The following is a 19,740-nucleotide window of genomic DNA, read 5'->3' as shown; positions in this document are numbered from 1 at the left end:
CATTACTAACATACTAACAGAGAACTATATGTGACAGGACTAAGAAAAGAAGTTTGACAACACAGAGGAGAAGCCCAAGAAGATTAATTGGACATTACTAACAGTTTAATTTACCAGTTTATATATCACTCAGCTTTCTCTTTCTCCCACTGTCTACCCTTCCCATTTTTTCTTTTAAGCGAAATACCTCCCCTTTTTAGGGGAGCTAATAAAATCTTTATTAAATAAAAAGGTGGCCCACGTGGCCTCGACCAGAGCCCAGGTTTTTTCCATTGTGGCTCCAATTCTGTGGAATGGACTGTCTGAAAAAACAACCCACCCCCCCACCCTGAAATCCCCAGGAGGGGCTGGGAGACTTGCCTGGTTGCTGGGACTGGGGGGGGGGGGTTGAATGGCAGTCATCTTTCAAGGGGGGAGACATTAGGGGTCTGCTATTTTATTATATTTTTTGTTTTAACCAAAAATGTGTTTAACTATTATTGTAAGCAAGGGTCATTTTGTAGAAAAAGAGGTGCAGGGGCTTATTAGCGTAACTCATTAGCATAACTCGTTTGCATACGCCACACCCCCTGACATCACCGGAAGTGTGTCAGAAGGCAACACCCACCGCTCAGGCTCCACTGGACTGTTTTGGATTGCTAGCTATTGGGGGATGGGACGTGCAGATCTGTCCTCACAGAGGAGGGAGAGCTTGTACCTGAATAAAACTTGGTCTTACAGGTGCCACTGGACTGTTTTTGATTGCTAGCTATGGGGGGGGGGGGGACACTGTGCACTGCTCTCGCCGGGGATGTATCGTGTGGGGGGGGGGGGGACACGCAGATCTGCCCTCACAGAGGAGGGAGAGTGTAAGGAAGACACCAACTTGTCTGTAACATAGCAACACTGTAGAACTGAAGGACAGCAGGAGGGGGAGGATCGACCTTGCAAGTCTTTACAGGAACTGTCCGGAGCCGCACAGCTGAGATCTCTTAATTGACAGCTGCACTGGAGATAGGGAGGGGCAGCGTCTTAACAGGTCCGTCCAAAGATAAAATAGCAAAAGGTGTGGGGGGAAGACAGCGCGCGTTTGGTGGGCAGGATGTTTTCCTACCTTGTGGAGTCATTGTAAGTTCCAGTTGATTTTAATTATTCTTTGTATTTTGGCAACCCCTTGAAGGATGTGCAGTTTTCTTTTCTTTTCTTTTCTTTTGAAGTACTGTTAATTGAGGTTGCCTTTGCAGTTTTTTGATAATAAAAGTTCCAGTTGATTTTAATTATTCTTTGTATTTTGGCAACCTCTTGAAGGACGTGCAATTTTCTTTTTTTCCTTGAAGTACTGTTAATTGAGGTTTCCTTTGCTGTTTTTTGATAATAAAAGCACTTTTACCTGATTTGCCAAACCGGAGCGTAGAGCCTGAACCTGTGTATTCTGGCAGAGAACTCGAAGCCTGTGTCTTACAGATATTGTACCTGAAGGCGGGGGGGGGGGGGCTCTGCAACTTATCTGGTTGCTTCTTGCTCCTCGTGGCCTGACTGAGGGCTGCTGGGAGCAGCTGGCGGGGCTTGTTCCATGTACCCGCCCCCTGGGCTCCTTACTGCCGGAAGCTCCGCTCCTGTGCGCTCCCACAGGAAATGACCCCTGATTGTAAGGCACCTTGAATCACAAGGAAATACAGTGTGAAAAGGGTTTAATTAAAAAAAATTATGGCCAGAAAGCTACCCTTTTCTTCCCGTCTGCCTCCTATTTCTGAGATGGGGCAGAGGAAGTCTGTGTGTGATACTGCTGATGGAGTCACTGTCGAGCCAACTTACCATCCAGACCTTAGTAGGCCCAGGGGCCTTCTTTCCTGTTACGTGTTAAGTGTTGTCAGGTCGCTTCCATCTTATGGTGACCCTGTGACTTAATGAGGGATTTCAGACAGGCAATATATTCAGGAAGAGGAACGGTTCCCAAACGGTTTCTGGTCTGTCATTTCAGACAGAACCATTTGAGAACCGGTTCCGTTCCGGAATATATTTGTCATTTCATACACAATCGCTTCTGTCCTGTTTAGGAAACGAGGCTGAAGCGTTTTACCTGTCAACCGCTTCCAAGTGCTCCTCAGTTTCCTCCCCCGGTTCCGATGCGCTTTTTCCCGCCATTTTTCACCTGCGTGGGCGATCTCCAGCCTTTTTTTTAAAACGTTTGCTTTATAGCGCTATAACGAAATAGCATTCTATCAATCCCATTGGAATGCATGGAGTGTTTTGTTATACTGCTATAGCGCTATAGCGCTCTAAAGCGAACGTTTAAAAAAAACACTCCCGCCACTGAGCCCAAGAGGCGCTCGGGCAGTGATCCAGTCCCCGATGCGGCGCGGCAGTGCTCTTACACCTCCTTTCTGTGTTCCAGGGAAGACCGAGGAGGAATACCGTCACCAGCTGGGATGCTACGGAGTGTCCGGAGAGCTAGCGGTCCGCCCCGTAGCCAGCCTGTCTGGAGGCCAGAAGAGCAGGGTGGCGTTCGCCCAGATGACCATGCCCGGGTAACGTCGCTGTTCTTTCTCTTCTTTTCTCACTGGGACGAGGGTGAGCGAGCTGAAACATGACCCTGACAAGACAGAGATCCTCTGGGTGAGCAGAAAGGCAGACCAGAGACTTTGGATCTCGTCTTGTCTTGGGTGGGGTTACACGCTCCCCTTGGAAAGCCGGGTTTGCAGCTTAGGAGTGCTGCTCGACACAGCAGTCATCTTCGAAAAACAGGGGGCTGGGGTGCTTCAGAGTGCTTTTGCCCAGCTTTGTCTGGTGCATCAACTGCGCCTGTTCCTGATTCAGTCAGATCTTGCCACAGTGATCCGTGCCTTAGTTTACATTTAGACTAGACTACTGCAGTTCTCTGTACTTGGGGCTGCCCTTGAACGCTGTGGGGTTCCTTTAGCTTTATTACCCCTCATGGCAGCTTAGCTGACAGCTGGTTGGGGCCAGCTACTGGGAGCGGGTGATCCCAGTACGACAGCAATCACACCGGCTACCAATTCAGCCCAGTTCAAAGTGTTGGTTTTGACCTTGAAAGCCCTACACAGCTTGGGACCGGGGTATCTGAAGGACCGCCTCGTCCCATATGTTCCTGCCCGGGAATTAAGATGCCCTCCTGACGATCCCATCTATCAAAGAACCTCATTCGATGGGTGCAGGTGAGAGTGCCTTTTCAGTGGTGGCCCCATGATTACAGAACAACCTCTCTAGGGAGGTGCACTTTGACCCCTTCACTTTCAGTCTTTAGGAGACAGCTGAAGACCATTTTATTTAGGGCTGCGTTTGATGAAAGCAAGGAGCTGCGGTGGCTCAAGTGGTTAAGACACTGAACTGCAGGCTGGAAGGTCGGTAATTCAGCAGTTCGAGACCCTAGTACCACGGGACACAGCGAGCTCCCATCTCTGGCCCCAGCTCCTGCCAACCTAGCAGTCTGAAAGCAAGAAATTGCAAGTAGATAAATAGGGACCACTTTGGTGGGAAGGTAACAGCGTTCCGTGTGCCTTGGCATCTAGTCATGCCGGCCACATGACCACGGAAATGTCTTTGGACAGCGCCGGCTCTTTGGCTTGGAAACAGAGATGAGCACTGCAACCCCGGAGTCAGATTCGACTGGCTTTCGAGCAAGGGAAACCTTTACCTTTACCTCGATGAAAGCAGTCCTAAATTGTGATTTTAAATTTTGGTTATACATATTTTTATATATATTTTTTTTTTAATTATTTTCGATTTATAACCCGCCTTTCCTGCACAGGCAGGCTCAAGGCGGCGTACAACAGGTTAAAATACAATAAAACACAGACGCATAAATGCAGTACTATAAAATTCACGTAGCAAACAATATGCATAGGAAGTGCAGTTGAGTGCAGATGGCGATTGCTGTATGGTGGTCTGGTGTAGCAAACCAGTATCCATAGTTGTTCTTGGTGGCCATAACAGTTCAGTGTTTTAAGCTCATTCCTCAGTGGTGGCTCCTAATTGAAGGCCTGGTGGAGGACCTCCGTTTTACAGGCCCTGCGGAACTGTAAGAGGTCCCCGTAGGGCCCTGATGTCTTCCGGGAGCTCATTCCCACCAGTGTGGAGCCGCCACTGGGAAGGCCCTGGCTCTGGTAGCGGCCAATCTGGCCTCTTTCGGACCAGGGAGAGTCAGGCAATTTTGTGACCCTGACCTCAGTGCTCTCTGGGGGACATATGGGGAAAGACGGTCCCTCAGGTAGGCAGGCCCCTGACCATATAGGGCTTTAAAGGTCAAAACCAGCACCTTGAAGCGAATCCGGTATGCTGTTGGCAGCCAGTGCAATGCCTTCAGCCCAGGCCGGATGTGCTCTCGTATAGCGAGACCCTCTATACATACTCTATTGTACGTGATTTGTTTATGTCGTAAGCAGCCGTGAGCTCCATAAGGAAGAAAGGTGGCCAATACACGTTTTCAACAAATAACTTAGAGCTGCGGGAGTCTGTCGTGCGCAATCCGGAGCAGACGCATCCTTGCCTTTTCTTTTCTGTGCTGTCGCACACTCCCACATGCGAATGACTTGCTCTACCGCCAATCGCCTCGGTCAGCGGTCTTCCCAGAGAGCACGCTTAGGGCAAAGAGAAACTGAGCTGCTTTAGACTTTAGGGCCTGTAAGTCGGAGCTCTTCCGCCAGGCTTTCGAATAGGAGCCGCCACCACTGCTGTTCCATCAACGCCCTATAATCTCTGCACATTATCGCCGCTGGTGCGGGTACCATCGGAGGGAGCGGGACGTTCTTAGGGGACGGCAGGGCACTGCTGTCATTGTGTAGCTATACAATCGAGAACACCATCTTGGTTTTACAACTCGGAAGTGAGTAGGGGAGCACCGAAAATGTCTTTTTATGAATCCCCTTTAATTGTCTATTTTGTATTTTTAGTATTTTATGCTGTTTTATTGTTATAATCTGGCATAATGCCTCTGTTAGCCGCCCTGAGCCTTCGGGGAGGGCGGGATATAAATCCAAATAAATAAATAAATAATAGACTTGGTCGAGCCAGTGACCCATCTGACAAAGTCTACTTATTTGTTCACATTATTGTATAAGTCCCAAGAGGATGGGGCATCCAATGAACAGTGCAGGAGGATTAGGACAGTAAAAAGGTAGAACCAACCAGGGAGGGAAGGCAACGTGGCACACAGCCCGATCTCGTCAAACCTCAGATGCTAAGCAGGGGTCAGTACTTGGAAGGGAGGCCGCCAAGGAAGACTCTTCAGGGGAAGGCTGTGGCCGATCACCTCTGCTGCCCACCTGCCTTGAAAGCCACAAGTCAGCCGCAACTTGACAGCCCTTTACATGCAGACACAGAGCCAGCCAGGAATCTGAAGAACTGAAGCAAGGTTTAAGTAGCAACATGACACATTAAACCAGGGGTGTCGAACTCATCTGTTATGAGGGCCGGATCCGACATGAATGAGACCTTGTTGGGCCGGGCCACGTGTGTCATAAAATGTAATGCCAGGTAGCGGAGATATAAACTTCATAAAGGACACAAACACAAAGGGGTTTTTTTTAAACTTAAAATAAAAACGTGCTTAACACATCAGCACTCTTGTAATATTTTGTTTATTTAACAGTGTCTGATAACTGACACCTCTGGCTCTGAATTATTGCATCAAAATGTATGGGCTGTTGCACTCTTGAGTATGTTGTTCAGGTGTGTTATCTGTAAGCTGCAAACCTACGATGACGCAGCAGCAGCAGAACTGGAAGAAGAAGCAGAAGCCAGCCAGTTCCATTGCGGGCCTGATAGAAGTCCTCTGGGGGCCTGATGTGGCCCCCAGGCCGCATGTTTGACACCCCTGCGTTAAACAATGCAAAAAATTACATAGTCAGATCCAACTTAGAGCAGGCTGTACACAGTAGTATATGTCACAGTCCCTAATCATTTATCTAAGTAAGCTTGTGGACCATTTTGTGCATTGCAACCCTCTTAAAAGGTAAAGGTTTCCCTTGCTCGAAAGCCAGTCGAATCCGACTCTAGGGTTGCGGTGCTCATCTCCGTTTCAAAGCCGAAGAGCCAGCGCTGTCCGAAGACGTTTCCGTGGTCATGTGGCCGGCATGCCTAAACACCAAGGCGCACGGAACGCTGTCACCTTCCCACCGAAGTGGTACCTATTTATCTACTTGCAATTTCTTGCTTTTCAAACTGCTAGGTTGGCAGGAGCTGGAACTAGAGACGGGAGCTCACTCCATCATGCGGCACCCGGGTCTCGAACTGCTGAACTACCGACCTTCCACAGCCTGCAGTTCAGCATCTTAACCACTTGAGCCACTCTTACCTGTGCAGAAAAGTCCTCTGGAATAATTCAGTTTTGCATGGCTTCCAGAAAGCAATAAGAGTGGGGCTCTTCCTGACCTCCTCCAGCAAGCCATTCAGTAAGGCCGGAGCCACCGTGGAGAAGGCACACATTTGAGCAGTCATCAGAGAAAGGTCTCTTGCAGTTTGGAGACCCCTTGACCACCGGGCACTGCCAAATATTGCACCCCAGGGCCTTTCACACGCAAAGCAAGTGCCCTGCCACCAAGCTAGGGCCTCTCGGGTTTTCACAGAAGGAGAGTCCTGCTCAGCATTTTGCCGCGCCATCTTCTCACCCTTAGCATGGTCAGGTTCACTGTCGGGCTTGTGATACAGGAACGTCTGACCAGCCTCTGAGCTTTTCAGGCTGTCGATGCTAGGTATAATTTTAAAAAATGAAAGAACTGTGAAGTGGTAACTATGGAAAGTTCAATACTTCAATGTTTTCTTATTATGTCTCTACAAGGGTACGTGTCTTAATCACAATAAGCAATTCATTATCACTATCAGTGGTCTGTTCCAACGATGCATGAAAGTGCGCCCGTAAGGCTGCCCGTCACACACACGAAATAATCCACTTCCAGTCCACTTTCCAACTGGATTTTACTGAGTGAGCGGTCAAAATCCAGTTGGAAAGTGGATTGAAAGTGGATTGTTTAGTCTGCGGCCCAATCTGCATCTAGCGTTTGCACTGCTGTTTTGCCAAACCCACGCTGGATCAGAAATTCCCCTCTGCATTGCCGGCCACTTTCCCTTCGTTTGATCTTTTGGTGTTACGGTAGCCGTCTGCAGGGGTCATTTCCTGCAGGAGCGCACAGGAGCGGATCTCTGGCCGTAAAGAGCAACAAACAGGCAACAAGCCCCGCCCCCTGCTCCCAGCAGCCCCAGGCCACGAGCAAGAAGCAGCCAGGTAAGTTGCAGAGCCCCACCCCACCCACGCCGAGGCACAGAGCCCAGGGAAGGCCTCCGGAGCCCCGCTGCCCGCCTTTCCCGGCTACCAATCCAAAACAGTCCAGTGGCACCTTTAAGGCAAAGTTTTATTCAGGTACAAGCTCTCCCTCCTCTGCACGTCCCCCCCCCCCCAATAGCTAGCAATCCAAAACAGTCCAGTGGAGCCTGAGCAGTGGGTGTTGCCTTCTGACACACCTCCGGTGATGTCAGGGTGTGTGGCATATGCAAATAAGTTATGCTAATGAGCTTCTGCACCTCTTTTTCTACGAAGTTACCCCTGGCCGTCTGCCATAGATTTATGGCCGTTTTATGGCCATTCAGGGATGACTCTGTAGTCTGTACAGCGTTGGCCCCAGGGTATTTGAATGTGGTTTTGAGCCGCATCATTTTCTCTTCCATTGTGGGTTTGGTAAAACAGCGAAGCAAATGCTGGATGCAGATTGGGCCTGTGTGACTGCACCCGAAATGTTCTTTCCAAGATTAAAGTGCTTGTGCCCTAGTAAAAGGTCCTATGTCCTTTGTTCTTTCAAATCCAGTAATGGTGGATGATTTGTGGACGTACATAAACACAGGCACTTTCATTCATCATTAGAACGGACCGTTGATGGTGACAATGAATTATTGTGGTCAAGACATGTGCTGTTGTAGAGACATATGCACTGTAATAACAAAATATTGAAGTACTGCACTTTCCATAGTTGTTATTTCATGGCTCTTGTATTTTTTTTATTATTATACCTTGTTCCCGTGGAACTCTCTGTCTTAACGCTAGAGCAGGGGTCCCCAACGTGGAGCCCGGCCACACCTTTCCTGGCGCCCGCCGAGTGTTCTTAAAAGTAGGAGGGGCCAGGCAAAGCTTTTGCCCAGCAAGGCTTCTGATTGGCCGCTGGAGATTTGACTGGCTGTGCGGATTTTTTTTTTTTTTAAACGTCGCTTGGGCAGAAGCTGCTACCGCCGCACAAGGGTCTTCACTCTGTGACTGAAGGTGAGCGGTGGCAGCCATCTCGTGGCTGGCTCCGCCTCCCGTGGCAGCCATTTTGTGCCTGTGCCCACCAAGCAGTGTCAGAATTCCAAAGGTGCCCCCAGGATCAAAAACGGTTGGGGACCTCTGTGCTAGAGGCTCACTGTCTGCAAGCCGAGCTGTGGTCCAGGATTCTTCCAAGCAGATCCCGGGTTCAAGGAGTTCTCTCTCTGTCTCCCAGTTTGGTGTAGTGGTTAAGTGTGGTGAGCCAGTTCGGTGCAGTGGTTAAGTGCGTGGACTCTAATCTGGGAGAACTGGGTTTGATTCCCCACTCCTCCACTTGCACCTGCTGGATGACCTTGGGCGAGTCATAGTTCTGTCAGAGCTGTTCTTGAAAAAGAGCTCAATAAATTCCTCAATAAAGCCTGCCTTGGCAGGGAGAGCGGGATACAAATAAAATAAAATCAATCAATCAATCAGTGGCCTGGAGAACAATTGCTTCCTGACCCCAAAGTGGTGAACAGCATTTCCCCGGGCGTGTAAGAAAGGGGCCACAAGAACTAAGCACTGAGGCAACCCTTCCTGCCCTCCCCTCTCATGATCTGCCTGAGTTCACAACAATGCATCTGCCCAATTCCTAGGGTAGGAATGCTGGCATGGGGGAGGTAACTCACGGGCCAGTTTGGGGGTGTGGTTAAGTGCGCAGACTCTAATCTGGGAGAACCGGGTTCGATTCCCCACTCCTCCACTTGCACCTGCTGGATGACCTTGGGCAAGCCGTAGTTCTGATAAGAGCTGTTCTAGAAAAAGAGCCGTTTCTGTCAAGAGCTCTCTCAGCCCCACCTCCCTCACAGGGTGTCTGTTGTGGGGAGTGGAAGGGAAAGGGTTTGTAAGCCGCTCTGAGACTCCTTTGAGTAGTGAAGGGCGGGGTATAAATCCAATCTCTTATTATTATTATCCAGAAGTTCTTTTCCCCTTTGGTGCCCTCTCAAACCATGGGAAGGTGGGAAGTGCATAGAAAACAGTCATGGAGAGCCAGTTTGGTGTAGTGGTTAAGTGCGGGGACTCTAATCTGGGAGAACCGGGTTAGATTCCCCACTCCTCCACGTGCAGCTGTTGGATGACCTTGGGCAAGCCACAGTTCTGTCAGAGCTGTTCTTGAAAAAGAGCTGTTTCTGTCAGAGCTCTCTCAGCCCCACCTACCTCACAGGGTGTCTGTTGTGGGGAGGGGAAGGGAGAGGAGTTTGTAAGCCGCTCTGAGACTCCTTCAGGTAGTGAAGGGCAGGGTATGAATCCAATCTCTTCTTCTTCTTCCTTTCAGCCCCAACTTCTACATTCTGGACGAGCCGACGAACCACCTCGACATGGAGACCATCGAGGCCTTGGCCAAGGCGCTCAATAAATTCCGGGTAAATCTTCCCCCATTGCGGCTCAGTGCGGATGGGGCTCGCTTCCCACAGCTTCTACGCCACCCGGCCCTGCGCCCTGCTGAGCTCTTAAGGGGCCCCCGGGGGGGACAGAGGGAGCAAAGAATTTTGCTTCCTTAGGCCGTGCAACAAGAAACCTAGATGGACACCACCACCAGTGTTCCCTCTAAGCTGAGTTAGTGTGAGCTAGCTCAGAGTTTTTTAGCCTCCGGCTCACACATTTTTGTCTTAGCTCAGGAAGGATGGCTCCAAAGCAAACTGATTTATGCAGCAGCCAAATCGCTTGCTCACAACTTTAATGCCAGGAGCTCACAAAGTAGAATTTTTGCTCACCAGGCTCCACAGCTTAGAGGGAGCATTGACCACCACCAATGTTCCTTCTAAGTTATGGAGTCTTGTGAGCAAAAATTCTACTTTGTGAGCTCCTGGCATTAAAGTTGTGAGCAAGCGATTTGGCTGCTGCATAAATCAGTTTGCTTTGGAGCCATCCTTCCTGAGCTAAGACAAAAATCTGTGAGCTAGCTCACACCAACTCAGCTTAGAGGGAACTATGACCACTCCCCTTCCCCCTTTTTAGCGTCCGGAAAAAATTAAGGTTGATTGACCCAAGGTCGATACCTTTTTATCACTCCCTCCTAGCGACCCTTGCTGGTTCTGTTTTATACCACCCCCATTTACGCGGCAGGCTGATCCAGATGGGCTGCTGGATCTTGGCCACTCGTCCTGGATTGCCCCGGGGCCGGTGTCACTCCCCAAGTTCACTCCTGGACCCTGGGCCTGCCGCAGTTCCGTAGCCTGACCCGACCTCACGAGGTTGTTGTTGTTAAGGGGATAAAACAGAGGAGGGGAGAAACAACGTGGTAGGATGCTTTAAGTCCTCAATAGCGAAAAAGTGGGATATAAGTAAAATAAATGAATGAATCCCCTAAAGCAGTGGGACTGTACAATGATAAGCAGAAAATGAAATGCATGGATGGACAGATGGATAGATGGGCGGATGGATGGACGGACGGATGGATGGATGGATGGATGGATGGATGGATGGATAGATAGATAGATAGATAGATAGATAGATAGATAGATAGATAGATAGATAGATAGATAGATAGATAGATAGATAGATAGATAGATAGACGCACGGACAGACAGACAGGTGGATGGGTGGATGGATGGATGGGTGGATGGATGGATGGATAGGTGGATGGATGGATAGACGGATAGATAGACGGATAGATAGACGGATAGATGATAGATAGACGGATAGATGGATAGATAGACGGATAGAGGGTAGCTATGTTGGTTTGCAGTAAAAAAAAAGGTAGATTCGAGTCCAGTGGCACCTTAAAAAGGTAAAGGTTCCCTTGCTCGAAAGCCAGTCGAATCCGACTCTAGGGTTGCGGTATTCATCTCCGTTTCAAAGCTGAAGAGCCAGCGTTGTCCGAAGACATTTCCGTGGCCATGTGGCCGGCATGACTAAACACCAAGGCGCACGGAACGCTGTTCCCTTCCCACCGAAGTGGTACCTATTTATCTACTTGCAATTTCCTTGCTTTCGAACTGCTAGGTTGGCAGGAGCTGGAACTAGAGATGGGAGCTCACTCCGTCATGCGGCACCCGGGTCTCAAACTGCTGAACTACCGACCTTCGACAGCCTGCAGTTCAGCGTCTTAACCACTTGAGCCACCGCAGCTCCTAGTGGCACCTTAGAAACCAACACAATTTTCGGGATATGAGTTTTTGAGACGCTTATATTTATTTGACAAACGGATAGTTGACGCTTGAAAGCTTATACCCCCAAAATCTTGTCGGTCTCTAAGGTACTGCAGGAGTCAAATCCAGCCGGTCTGAGTAGGAAGTCATTCCTTTCCTCCCCATCCCACCCTGACCTGGATAGCCCAGGCTAGCTCAGTCCTGTCAGATCTCAGAAGCTAAGCAAGGTCGGCCTTGGCTAGTATTTGGAAGGGCGACCTCCAAGGAATACCAGTGTCATGACGCAGAGGCAGGGCAATGGGAAACCACCTCTGAAACATCTCTCGCCTTCAAAACAAGTCTCACTCGCCCCCTAGTGGTGCATAACACTAAAGAGCTAGAACTTGTGGCCGCCAGACAATCTTAGGATCTCCTGGCTATTCTACACACAATGCCATACGATAATTATTGTTATTCTCCCCGCCCCGCCCACAATTTTTTCCAGAGACAGTTGTGCGTCTGCTGGCTACGAGCGAATTAAACACGAGTTTATATAGCAACGGGCGTAGAAACATAGAGATGGAAGGGATCTTAAGAGGTTATCTAGTCCAACCCACCTGCACAGTACCAGAAATTCCCAAGTACCTCCCCCCTTCCCTTCACTACAGCTTTTTTGTAACTAAATAAAACAAGTCCAGTTTTGGCAGATGAATGTTTCCCCTCGATGGCTAGTCGCAATACAGCTCCAGTGATGGTTCAAAGCACATGAAAATGACAAAGGTAATGTCCTAAGTGCACTCACTGAAGGTTCTTAACGCACAGATGTCAACTTCTTAGAAGCACTGGCAAACTCATTTCAGAGTTAAGCAGCAAAGTATATGCCATGGCAGAGTTGACACAGTGAAGGCTGAAGACTTCCAGTGCAATCCTAACAACACTTTCTCGGGAACAAGCCCCACTGAATAACACGGGAGTGACGTCTTAAGTAGACCTGCCTAGGTTGCTCCCATAGTTACTGAAGGAACGGGTAAAAAGGAAGGGGCGTAAGGCCTATTAGAATACTCTAAATTTGTTGGACGTTTAGGCCACTGCTGGTCTTCTGACTTCCTACAACCAATCAGGACGCTGCCCCGAGAGAGCGTTCTGGAAGATGAGCATACTCTCCCCCACCCCCAACTCTCACAGCTGTGATTAGTGAGTTAATTAGCAGGCCCATCAGATGGCTGTGAAATGACCTTGAGTTTGTGCAGAGAGAGCTGCTCTCACCAGCCGCTGACACCTGGTTTTCATTGAACTGAAGGGCAGGGGGAAAAATTTGGACGTGGAATTTTAAGAACAGAAGAGCCCTGCTGGATCAGAACAGTGGTCCATCTAATCCAGCTTCCTGTCTCTCACACAGTAGCCAGCCAGTTCCTCTGGAGGGCCAACAACAGGGCATAGAGGCCAAGGCCTTCATCAGAACATGAGAAGAGTCCTGCTGGATCAAACAAGTGGTCCCTCTAGTCCAGCATCCTGTCTCACAGAGGGGCCAACCAGTTCCTCTGGAGGTCCAACAAAAGGGCTGGACTAGATGGGCTCTTGTTATGTTCCGATGAAGGCCTCAGCCTCTATGCCCTGTTGTTGCACCCCCCCCCCCCCGGAGGAACTGGTTGACCCCTGTGCGAGACAGGATGCTGGACTAGTCGGACCACTGGTCTGATCCAGCAAGGCTCTTCTGATGTTCTTATGAAGGCTGCGGCCTCTATGCCCTGTTGTTGCACCCCCCCCCCCCCGGAGGAACTGGTTGACCCCTGTGCGAGACAGGATGCTGGACTAGTCGGACCACTGGTCTGATCCAGCAAGGCTCTTCTGATGTTCTTATGAAGGCTGCGGCCTCTATGCCCTGTTGTTGCACCCCCCCCCCCCCGGAGGAACTGGTTGACCCCTGTGCGAGACAGGATGCTGGACTAGTCGGACCACTGGTCTGATCCAGCAAGGCTCTTCTGATGTTCTTATGAAGGCTGCGGCCTCTATGCCCTGTTGTTGCACCCCCCCCCCCCCGGAGGAACTGGTTGACCCCTGTGCGAGACAGGATGCTGGACTAGTCGGACCACTGGTCTGATCCAGCAAGGCTCTTCTGATGTTCTTATGAAGGCTGCGGCCTCTATGCCCTGTTGTTGCACCCCCCCCCCCCCGGAGGAACTGGTTGACCCCTGTGCGAGACAGGATGCTGGACTAGTCGGACCACTGGTCTGATCCAGCAAGGCTCTTCTGATGTTCTTATGAAGGCTGCGGCCTCTATGCCCTGTTGTTGCACCCCCCCCCCCCCGGAGGAACTGGTTGACCCCTGTGCGAGACAGGATGCTGGACTAGTCGGACCACTGGTCTGATCCAGCAAGGCTCTTCTGATGTTCTTATGAAGGCTGCGGCCTCTATGCCCTGTTGTTGGCCCTCCAGAGGAACTCTTCGGCCACGGTGTGAGACAGGATGCTAAGCTTGATGGACCACTGGCCTGACCCACCAAGGCTGCTCTTACGATCTGTCCTCTTTGACCTTGCTTCTGAAGTCACTAAGCAGAAGAGCTTATCCTGAAGTAGGCAGAAGCTCTAAACGGATGCACCGCCACACAGAACCCCCAGTACCGTATCCCCAAGGTTTATCAATCCGTTTGTATCACTGCCCCCTGCTTTACATCTGGAATGTGTATTATCAGGTGGCAGTTGTTGTAGAGAAGCACAGGTTCCTTCCTGCCAAATGTCAGCTGATTGCACACGGGTTTTCGGGGCAAGCGACATTCAGAGGTGGTTTGCCACCGCCTGCCTCTACATAGTCACCCTGGACTTCCTTGGGGGTCTCCCCCCCAAATACTCACCAGGGCCGCCCCTGCTTAGCTTCCGCGATCTGACAAGATCTGGCTAGCCTGGGACCTGGCCTGTATTACCTGGGTTCCATAATGCACAGTGGGTCAAACGCAATGCTCCCCTCTAAGCCGTGGAGTCTTTTGAGCAGAAATTCTACTTTGTGAGCTCCTGGCATTAAAGCTGTGAACGCGCGATTGGGCTGCTGCATCAGTTAGTTCGCTCTGGAGCCATCCCTTCCTGAGCGAAGACCAAGATGTGTGAGCCGGAGGCTAATAAACTGTGTGCTGGCTCTCAGCTTAGAGGGAACAGTGGAAATGATAAGAAGCCAACAGCTGCTGTCCATGGCAGGGAAGGGGGACCACTGCGTTACAAAGCCTTGCAGCGAAATGAGTGTGGTACATGCAGGGCCGGTGCGGCCAAGACCCCCCCAGCCCCGACCTGACGCGTTCTTTGTCCGTCTTCCCCTAGGGCGGCCTGATCCTCGTCTCCCACGACGAGCGCTTCATCCGGCTGGTGTGCCAGGAGCTGTGGGTGTGCGGGAACGGCACCGTGCAGCGCATCGACGGCGGCTTCGACGAGTACCGAAACATCCTGCAGGAGCAGTTCCGGAAGGAGGGCTTTCTATAAAGCGGCCGCCCAGATTTGCGCGCGTGAGCTGGCTGGGAGCGGAGCGGGCCGCGTGGCGGTCCTCGGCCTACTTGGCGGCGCAGCAGGGACCTTGCCTACATCGCGTGAACACCGGCCGTGCAGTCCCCGGCTGGGTAGACCCTCCCCCTGGAAACCAGCGTCTTCTGCCGGGAGGGGCGTCGCGCAGAGGGGATTTGGGGGAGGAAAGCGAGTCTCCCTTTCCTGCAGCTGGATCGGTGCCACGTCCCTGCTGGGCGGGGGCCAAAGGACAGCAGAGAGAGGGTCGGGAAGCGTTTGGGTGCTGCTTTCGCAGAGGGGAGGCTGGGCGCGTTGGATCTCTGCCGCCAGCGATCCCTGTTCTTTCCATGGGCCTGGTTGTAGAACCAAAACCTGCCGCCATGTTCAAAGAACAAAAGAGAGGGGTCCTGAGTGCAAACGCAGCTCTGGGCTGCACGTTGGGCAGTTTCTCTAGAAAATGAGGCGAACGTCCAAACCCAGCTTCGAAACAGTTGGGGGGGCCCTCTTCCCCCCCCCCACCCTGTTTTCCTGCAGTGAAGAGCTGCTGCCTCTTCATGTGCCAATCCAGATCCTCTTAGAGGAAGCGTTTCTTTCTTCAAGGCTTTGCCTCAAGTTGCCCCTGGATTTTTTTTCCGCCCTCTGCTCAAAAGGTGACGCCTTTCTGTTCAGAAAGGGGTTCGCCTCTCCCTCTTCACTTCCGACTGTGACCCCTAGAAGGGCAGGCATCATGTAAGCCCGGCGGTGGGGGCCGGCCCCACTGTCTGCCCGGAAGATAGCAACCTCAGAGCCCTCTGTGTCGTGAGGGCCTCAGCCTGAGCTTCTATAGAAGCTCATCTGCATTTAACCCGCTCTGGTCTCCAAGCTCTTCAAGGTCTAAACTCCATGCAGGACTAACGTTCTGCCCCAGCTGACGCACCCTGTCTCGGTGAAACAACAAATAAAACGGTCTTACGTTGCAAGCGAAGCATCCGAGCACTTGTCAGTCTCTCTCCGTCCGTGCCGAAGCCGCTCTGTCAATAAACCGGGATCGCTCTGGCTTTGGAGTTCGTCCCTTTCCTGTTTTTCCAGTAAGCCAGCCTTTGCCCAAGCTAACCGTGAAGGGCAGTGATCCGAAGAAACCACAGTGTCAAGCTAGGATCTAGGGTTCAAATCCTTGCTCTGAAGTGGAAGCTTGCTGGGTAGCCTTGGGTCAAGTCCAATGCTCCCTCTAAGCTGTGGAGGCTTGTGAGCAAAAATTCTACTTTGTGAGCCACTGGCATTAAAGTTATGAGCGAGCGAATGGGCTGTTGTTGGCCCTCCAGAAGAACTGGTTGGCCACTGTGTGAGACAGGATGCTGGACTAGATGGACCACTGGTCTGATCCAGCAGAGTTCTTCTGATGTTCTTATGAAGGCCTCGGCCTCTATGCCCTGTTGTTGGCCCTCCAGAAGAACTGGTTGGCCACTGTGTGAGACAGGATGCTGGACTAGATGGGCCACTGGTCTATCAGTTTGCTCTGGAGCCCTCCTTCCCGAGCCGAGACAAAAAATGTGTGAGCCGGAGGCTTAAACACTGAGCTAGCTCACACTAACTCAGCTTAGAGGGAACACTGGTCAAGTCAGGTACTCGGCTTTGACCTACCTCGCGTGGTCGTTGTGAGAATAAAATTGAAGAGAAAAGAATTTTGTAAGCCGCCTTGGGTGCGTTCCCATTCGAAGGGGGGTGTGTGTGTGTGTGTGTGTGTGTGTGTAAATGAAATAATCTTTAACTTCTCCCCACAAAAGGCCCTGTAATGTCAAAAGAATCTAGTTTTCTGAGAGCAAAATCCTCTATCCTAAATATTCTTGCTTACCTTAAAACAAAAAAAAAGGCAAATGCCCTGTCCTCTTGGACCTATGCCATCCTTATCTGGCTGAAGGCTTAGAAAACCAAAACGGGGCCTAAAATGGTTTCTGTGTCTTTCGTCCTGCCCCGCGGAGCCTGATCGACCCACCTGTTCTGTACCCGGTTGGTCCTCGCCAAGACCAGCATATGGGAAATTAGCCACAGTGGAAGTAAACTGATAGAGATTTGCTGCATTTAGGGAACGTAAGAGGCCTGGCCACCCCGTGGCGTATTTGTCCAGAACAGCACGATTAGTGGAAGTCCGTGCCAGCGCGGAGGATAAGAGCGTCTGAGTTGCAGATGGCCGTGGCTGGCAAGCCTGCGTACCTGTTGTGCTCTGGCTTCTGCTTCCTAGCTCAGCGGGCAAAGGCAAAGCTCCACCAAGACACAGACGGAGATGTTGCTGTTCAGTCGCAGTGTCGAGTTCGACTCTTCGCGACCTCATGGACCACATCACACCAGGCCCTCCTGTCTTCCGTCGTGCTCAGTAGTTTGCTTAATTTCATGTCTGTTGCCTCGATAACCCTGTCTAACCATCTCATCCTTTGCCGTCCCCTTCTTCTTTTTCCCTTCAATCTTTCCCAGTGAGGGCTCCCTTCTCATTGGGTGGCCAAAGTATTTGAGCTTCAGCTTCAGTCTCTGGCCTTCCGGGGAACAGTCAGGGTTGATTTCTTTTCGGATTGACTGATTTGATCTCCTTGCAGTCCTCGGGACTCTCAAGAGTCTTCTCCAGCACCATAATTCAGAAGAATCTATTCTTTGGCGCTCGGCCTTCCTTATAGTCCAACTCCCGAAGCCATACATTACTAACGGACGGAGATAGGCCTGTGCTGTTTCACACGCCGGAGTGGCTCTTTCTTTTAACTTCGGCTTCCACCTGTGACATGTTGGCTGCTACTGAACTAGGGCTTTCTGCGAAGGATCCAGTACAGAGTTTCATAGAAACACAGAGCTGGAAGGGACCCCGAGGATCATCTAGTCCAACCCCTTGCGCGATGCAGGAAACTCACAGCTGCCTCCCCTCCCCCACTTCCCCGGTGACCCCTGCTCTATGCCCAGAGGAAGGGGGAAAATCCTCCAGGATCCCTGGGCCAATCTGGCCTGGAGGGAAACTCCTTCCTGACCCCAGGAAATGGTGATTGGCATTATCCAGGGCGTATAAGAAAGGGTACAAGAGCCTTGAGTGCAGACTTTTGCCTGCAAGAAGTGACTTTCTGGCTTCCCACTGATACTACATTTACTTCACTTCAGGAGTCATTTCGTAGAAAAAGAGGTGCAGGAGCTCATTACCATAACTCATTAGCATAACTTATTTGCATGTGCCACCCCCCCTGGCATCACCGGAAATTGTGTCAGAAGGCACCACCCACCGCTCAGGTTCCACTGGACTGTTTTGGATTGCTAGCTATTGGGGGGGGGAGGGAACGTGCAGATCTGTCCTCGCAGAGGAGGGAGAGCTTGTACCTGAATAAGACTTCGTCTTAAATGTGCCACTGGACTGTTTTGGGGTGGGGGGGTTGGCTCTGCAACTTACCTGGCTGCTTCTTGCTCTGACTGAGGGCTGCTGGGAGCAGGGGGTGGGGCTTGTTGCATGTGCCCACCCCCTGGGCTCTTTACTGCCGGAGCTCCGCTCCTGTAGGAAATGACCCCTGTTCACTTGTATCCGCCTCTTTCCCCTATGGGGACCCAAAGGAGCTTTTCTCCTCTCCATTTTATCTTCACAACAATCCTGCGAGGTAGGTTAGGCTGAGAGTATGTAACTGGTCCAAGGTCATTCGGTAGGTTTCCACGGCAGAGTGGGGATTCAAACCTGGGTCTCCCAAGTCCCAGCCTAACACTCCAACCATTATACTATGTTGGCGTGCCAAAGATATGCTGCTCCTTCCTGGGGCAGAGCCTCGCAGCAGGATTTTGGGTGGCAATCCGGGCTACCACAGGAGGGGGGTGGGGAACTAAGACGTACCCGTGCCCCCAGAAGTGCTGAGCTGGATCCAGCCTTCTGTATGATACATCCTAAGTAGGATTTTACAGAGGATGTGGTGGCCACAAGAATAAACAGCTTGAAAAGGAGATTAGATAGAGTCATGGAAGAGAAGTCTATCAGTGACTACTAGCTATGGTGGCTGAGGGAAACCTCCACATTCAGAGGCACTAATCCTCTGAATCCCAGAGCCAGGAGGCAACATCGGGGGAAGGCCTCGGCCTCTCTGCCCTGTTGTTAGCCCTCCAAAAGAAATGGTCGAACACTGGGTGAGAGAGGATGCTGGACTAGATGGACCACTGGCCTGATCCAGCAGGGCTCTTCTGATGTTCTTATGAAGGCCTCAGCCTCTCTGCCCTGTGTTTGGCCCTCCGGAGTAAGTGGTCAGCCACTGTGTGAGACAGGATGCTGGACTAGATGGACCACTGGTCTGATCCAGCAGGGCCCTTCTGATGTTCTTGTGAAGGCCTCGGCCTCTCTGCCCTGTTGTTGGTCCTCCAGAGGAACTAGTTGGCCACTGTGTGAGACAGGATGCTGGACTAGAGGGACCACTGGTCTGACCCAGCAGGGCTCTTCTGATGTTCTTATGAAGGCCTCTCTGCCCTGTTGTTGGCCCTCCAGAGGTACTGAGTGGCCACTGTGAGACAGGATGCTGGACTAGATGGACCACTGGTCTGATCCAGCAGGGCTCTTCTTGTGTTCTTATGAAGGCCTCGGCCTCTATGCCCTATTGTTGGCCCTCCGGGGGAACTGGTTGGTCACTGTGTGAGACAGGATGCTGGACTAGATGGACTATTTGTCTGATCCAGCAGGGCTCTTCTGGTGTTCTTATGAAGACTTCAGCCTCTCTGCCCTGTTGTTGGCCCTCCGGAGGATCTGGTTGGCCACTGTGTGAGACAGGATGCTGGACTAGAGGGACCCCTGGTCTGATCCAGCAGGGCTCTTCTGATGTTCTTATGAAGGCCTCTGTGCCCTGTTGTTGGTCCTCCAGAGGGACTGGTAGAGGCCACTGTGTGAGGCAGGATGCTGGACTAGATGTATCACTGGTCTGATCCAGCAGGGCTCTTCTGAGGT

The 19,740-nt window shown here is 51.3% G+C and overlaps 1 protein-coding gene across 1 annotated transcript in view; it reads left to right on the top strand.

The window, feature by feature from the left end:
* The window catches only part of ABCF3 (ATP binding cassette subfamily F member 3), a 69,553-nt gene extending 53,711 nt beyond the window's left edge, over positions 1 to 15,842 (top strand). The window contains exons 19-21 of the mRNA XM_015426894.1: positions 2,375 to 2,507; positions 9,543 to 9,630; positions 14,646 to 15,842. Coding sequence (XP_015282380.1) covers positions 2,375 to 2,507; positions 9,543 to 9,630; positions 14,646 to 14,804 — 380 coding nt within the window. The 3' untranslated portion in view covers positions 14,805 to 15,842. The remainder of the gene's footprint in view (positions 1 to 2,374; positions 2,508 to 9,542; positions 9,631 to 14,645) is intronic.
* Positions 15,843 to 19,740: the final 3,898 nt, after the last annotated feature.

Source organism: Gekko japonicus, unplaced genomic scaffold (assembly GCF_001447785.1).
Source record: "Gekko japonicus isolate JY-2015 unplaced genomic scaffold, Gekko_japonicus_V1.1 scaffold238, whole genome shotgun sequence".
NCBI lineage: Eukaryota > Metazoa > Chordata > Lepidosauria > Squamata > Gekkonidae > Gekko > Gekko japonicus.
This window is presented reverse-complemented; position numbering and strand designations above follow the sequence as displayed.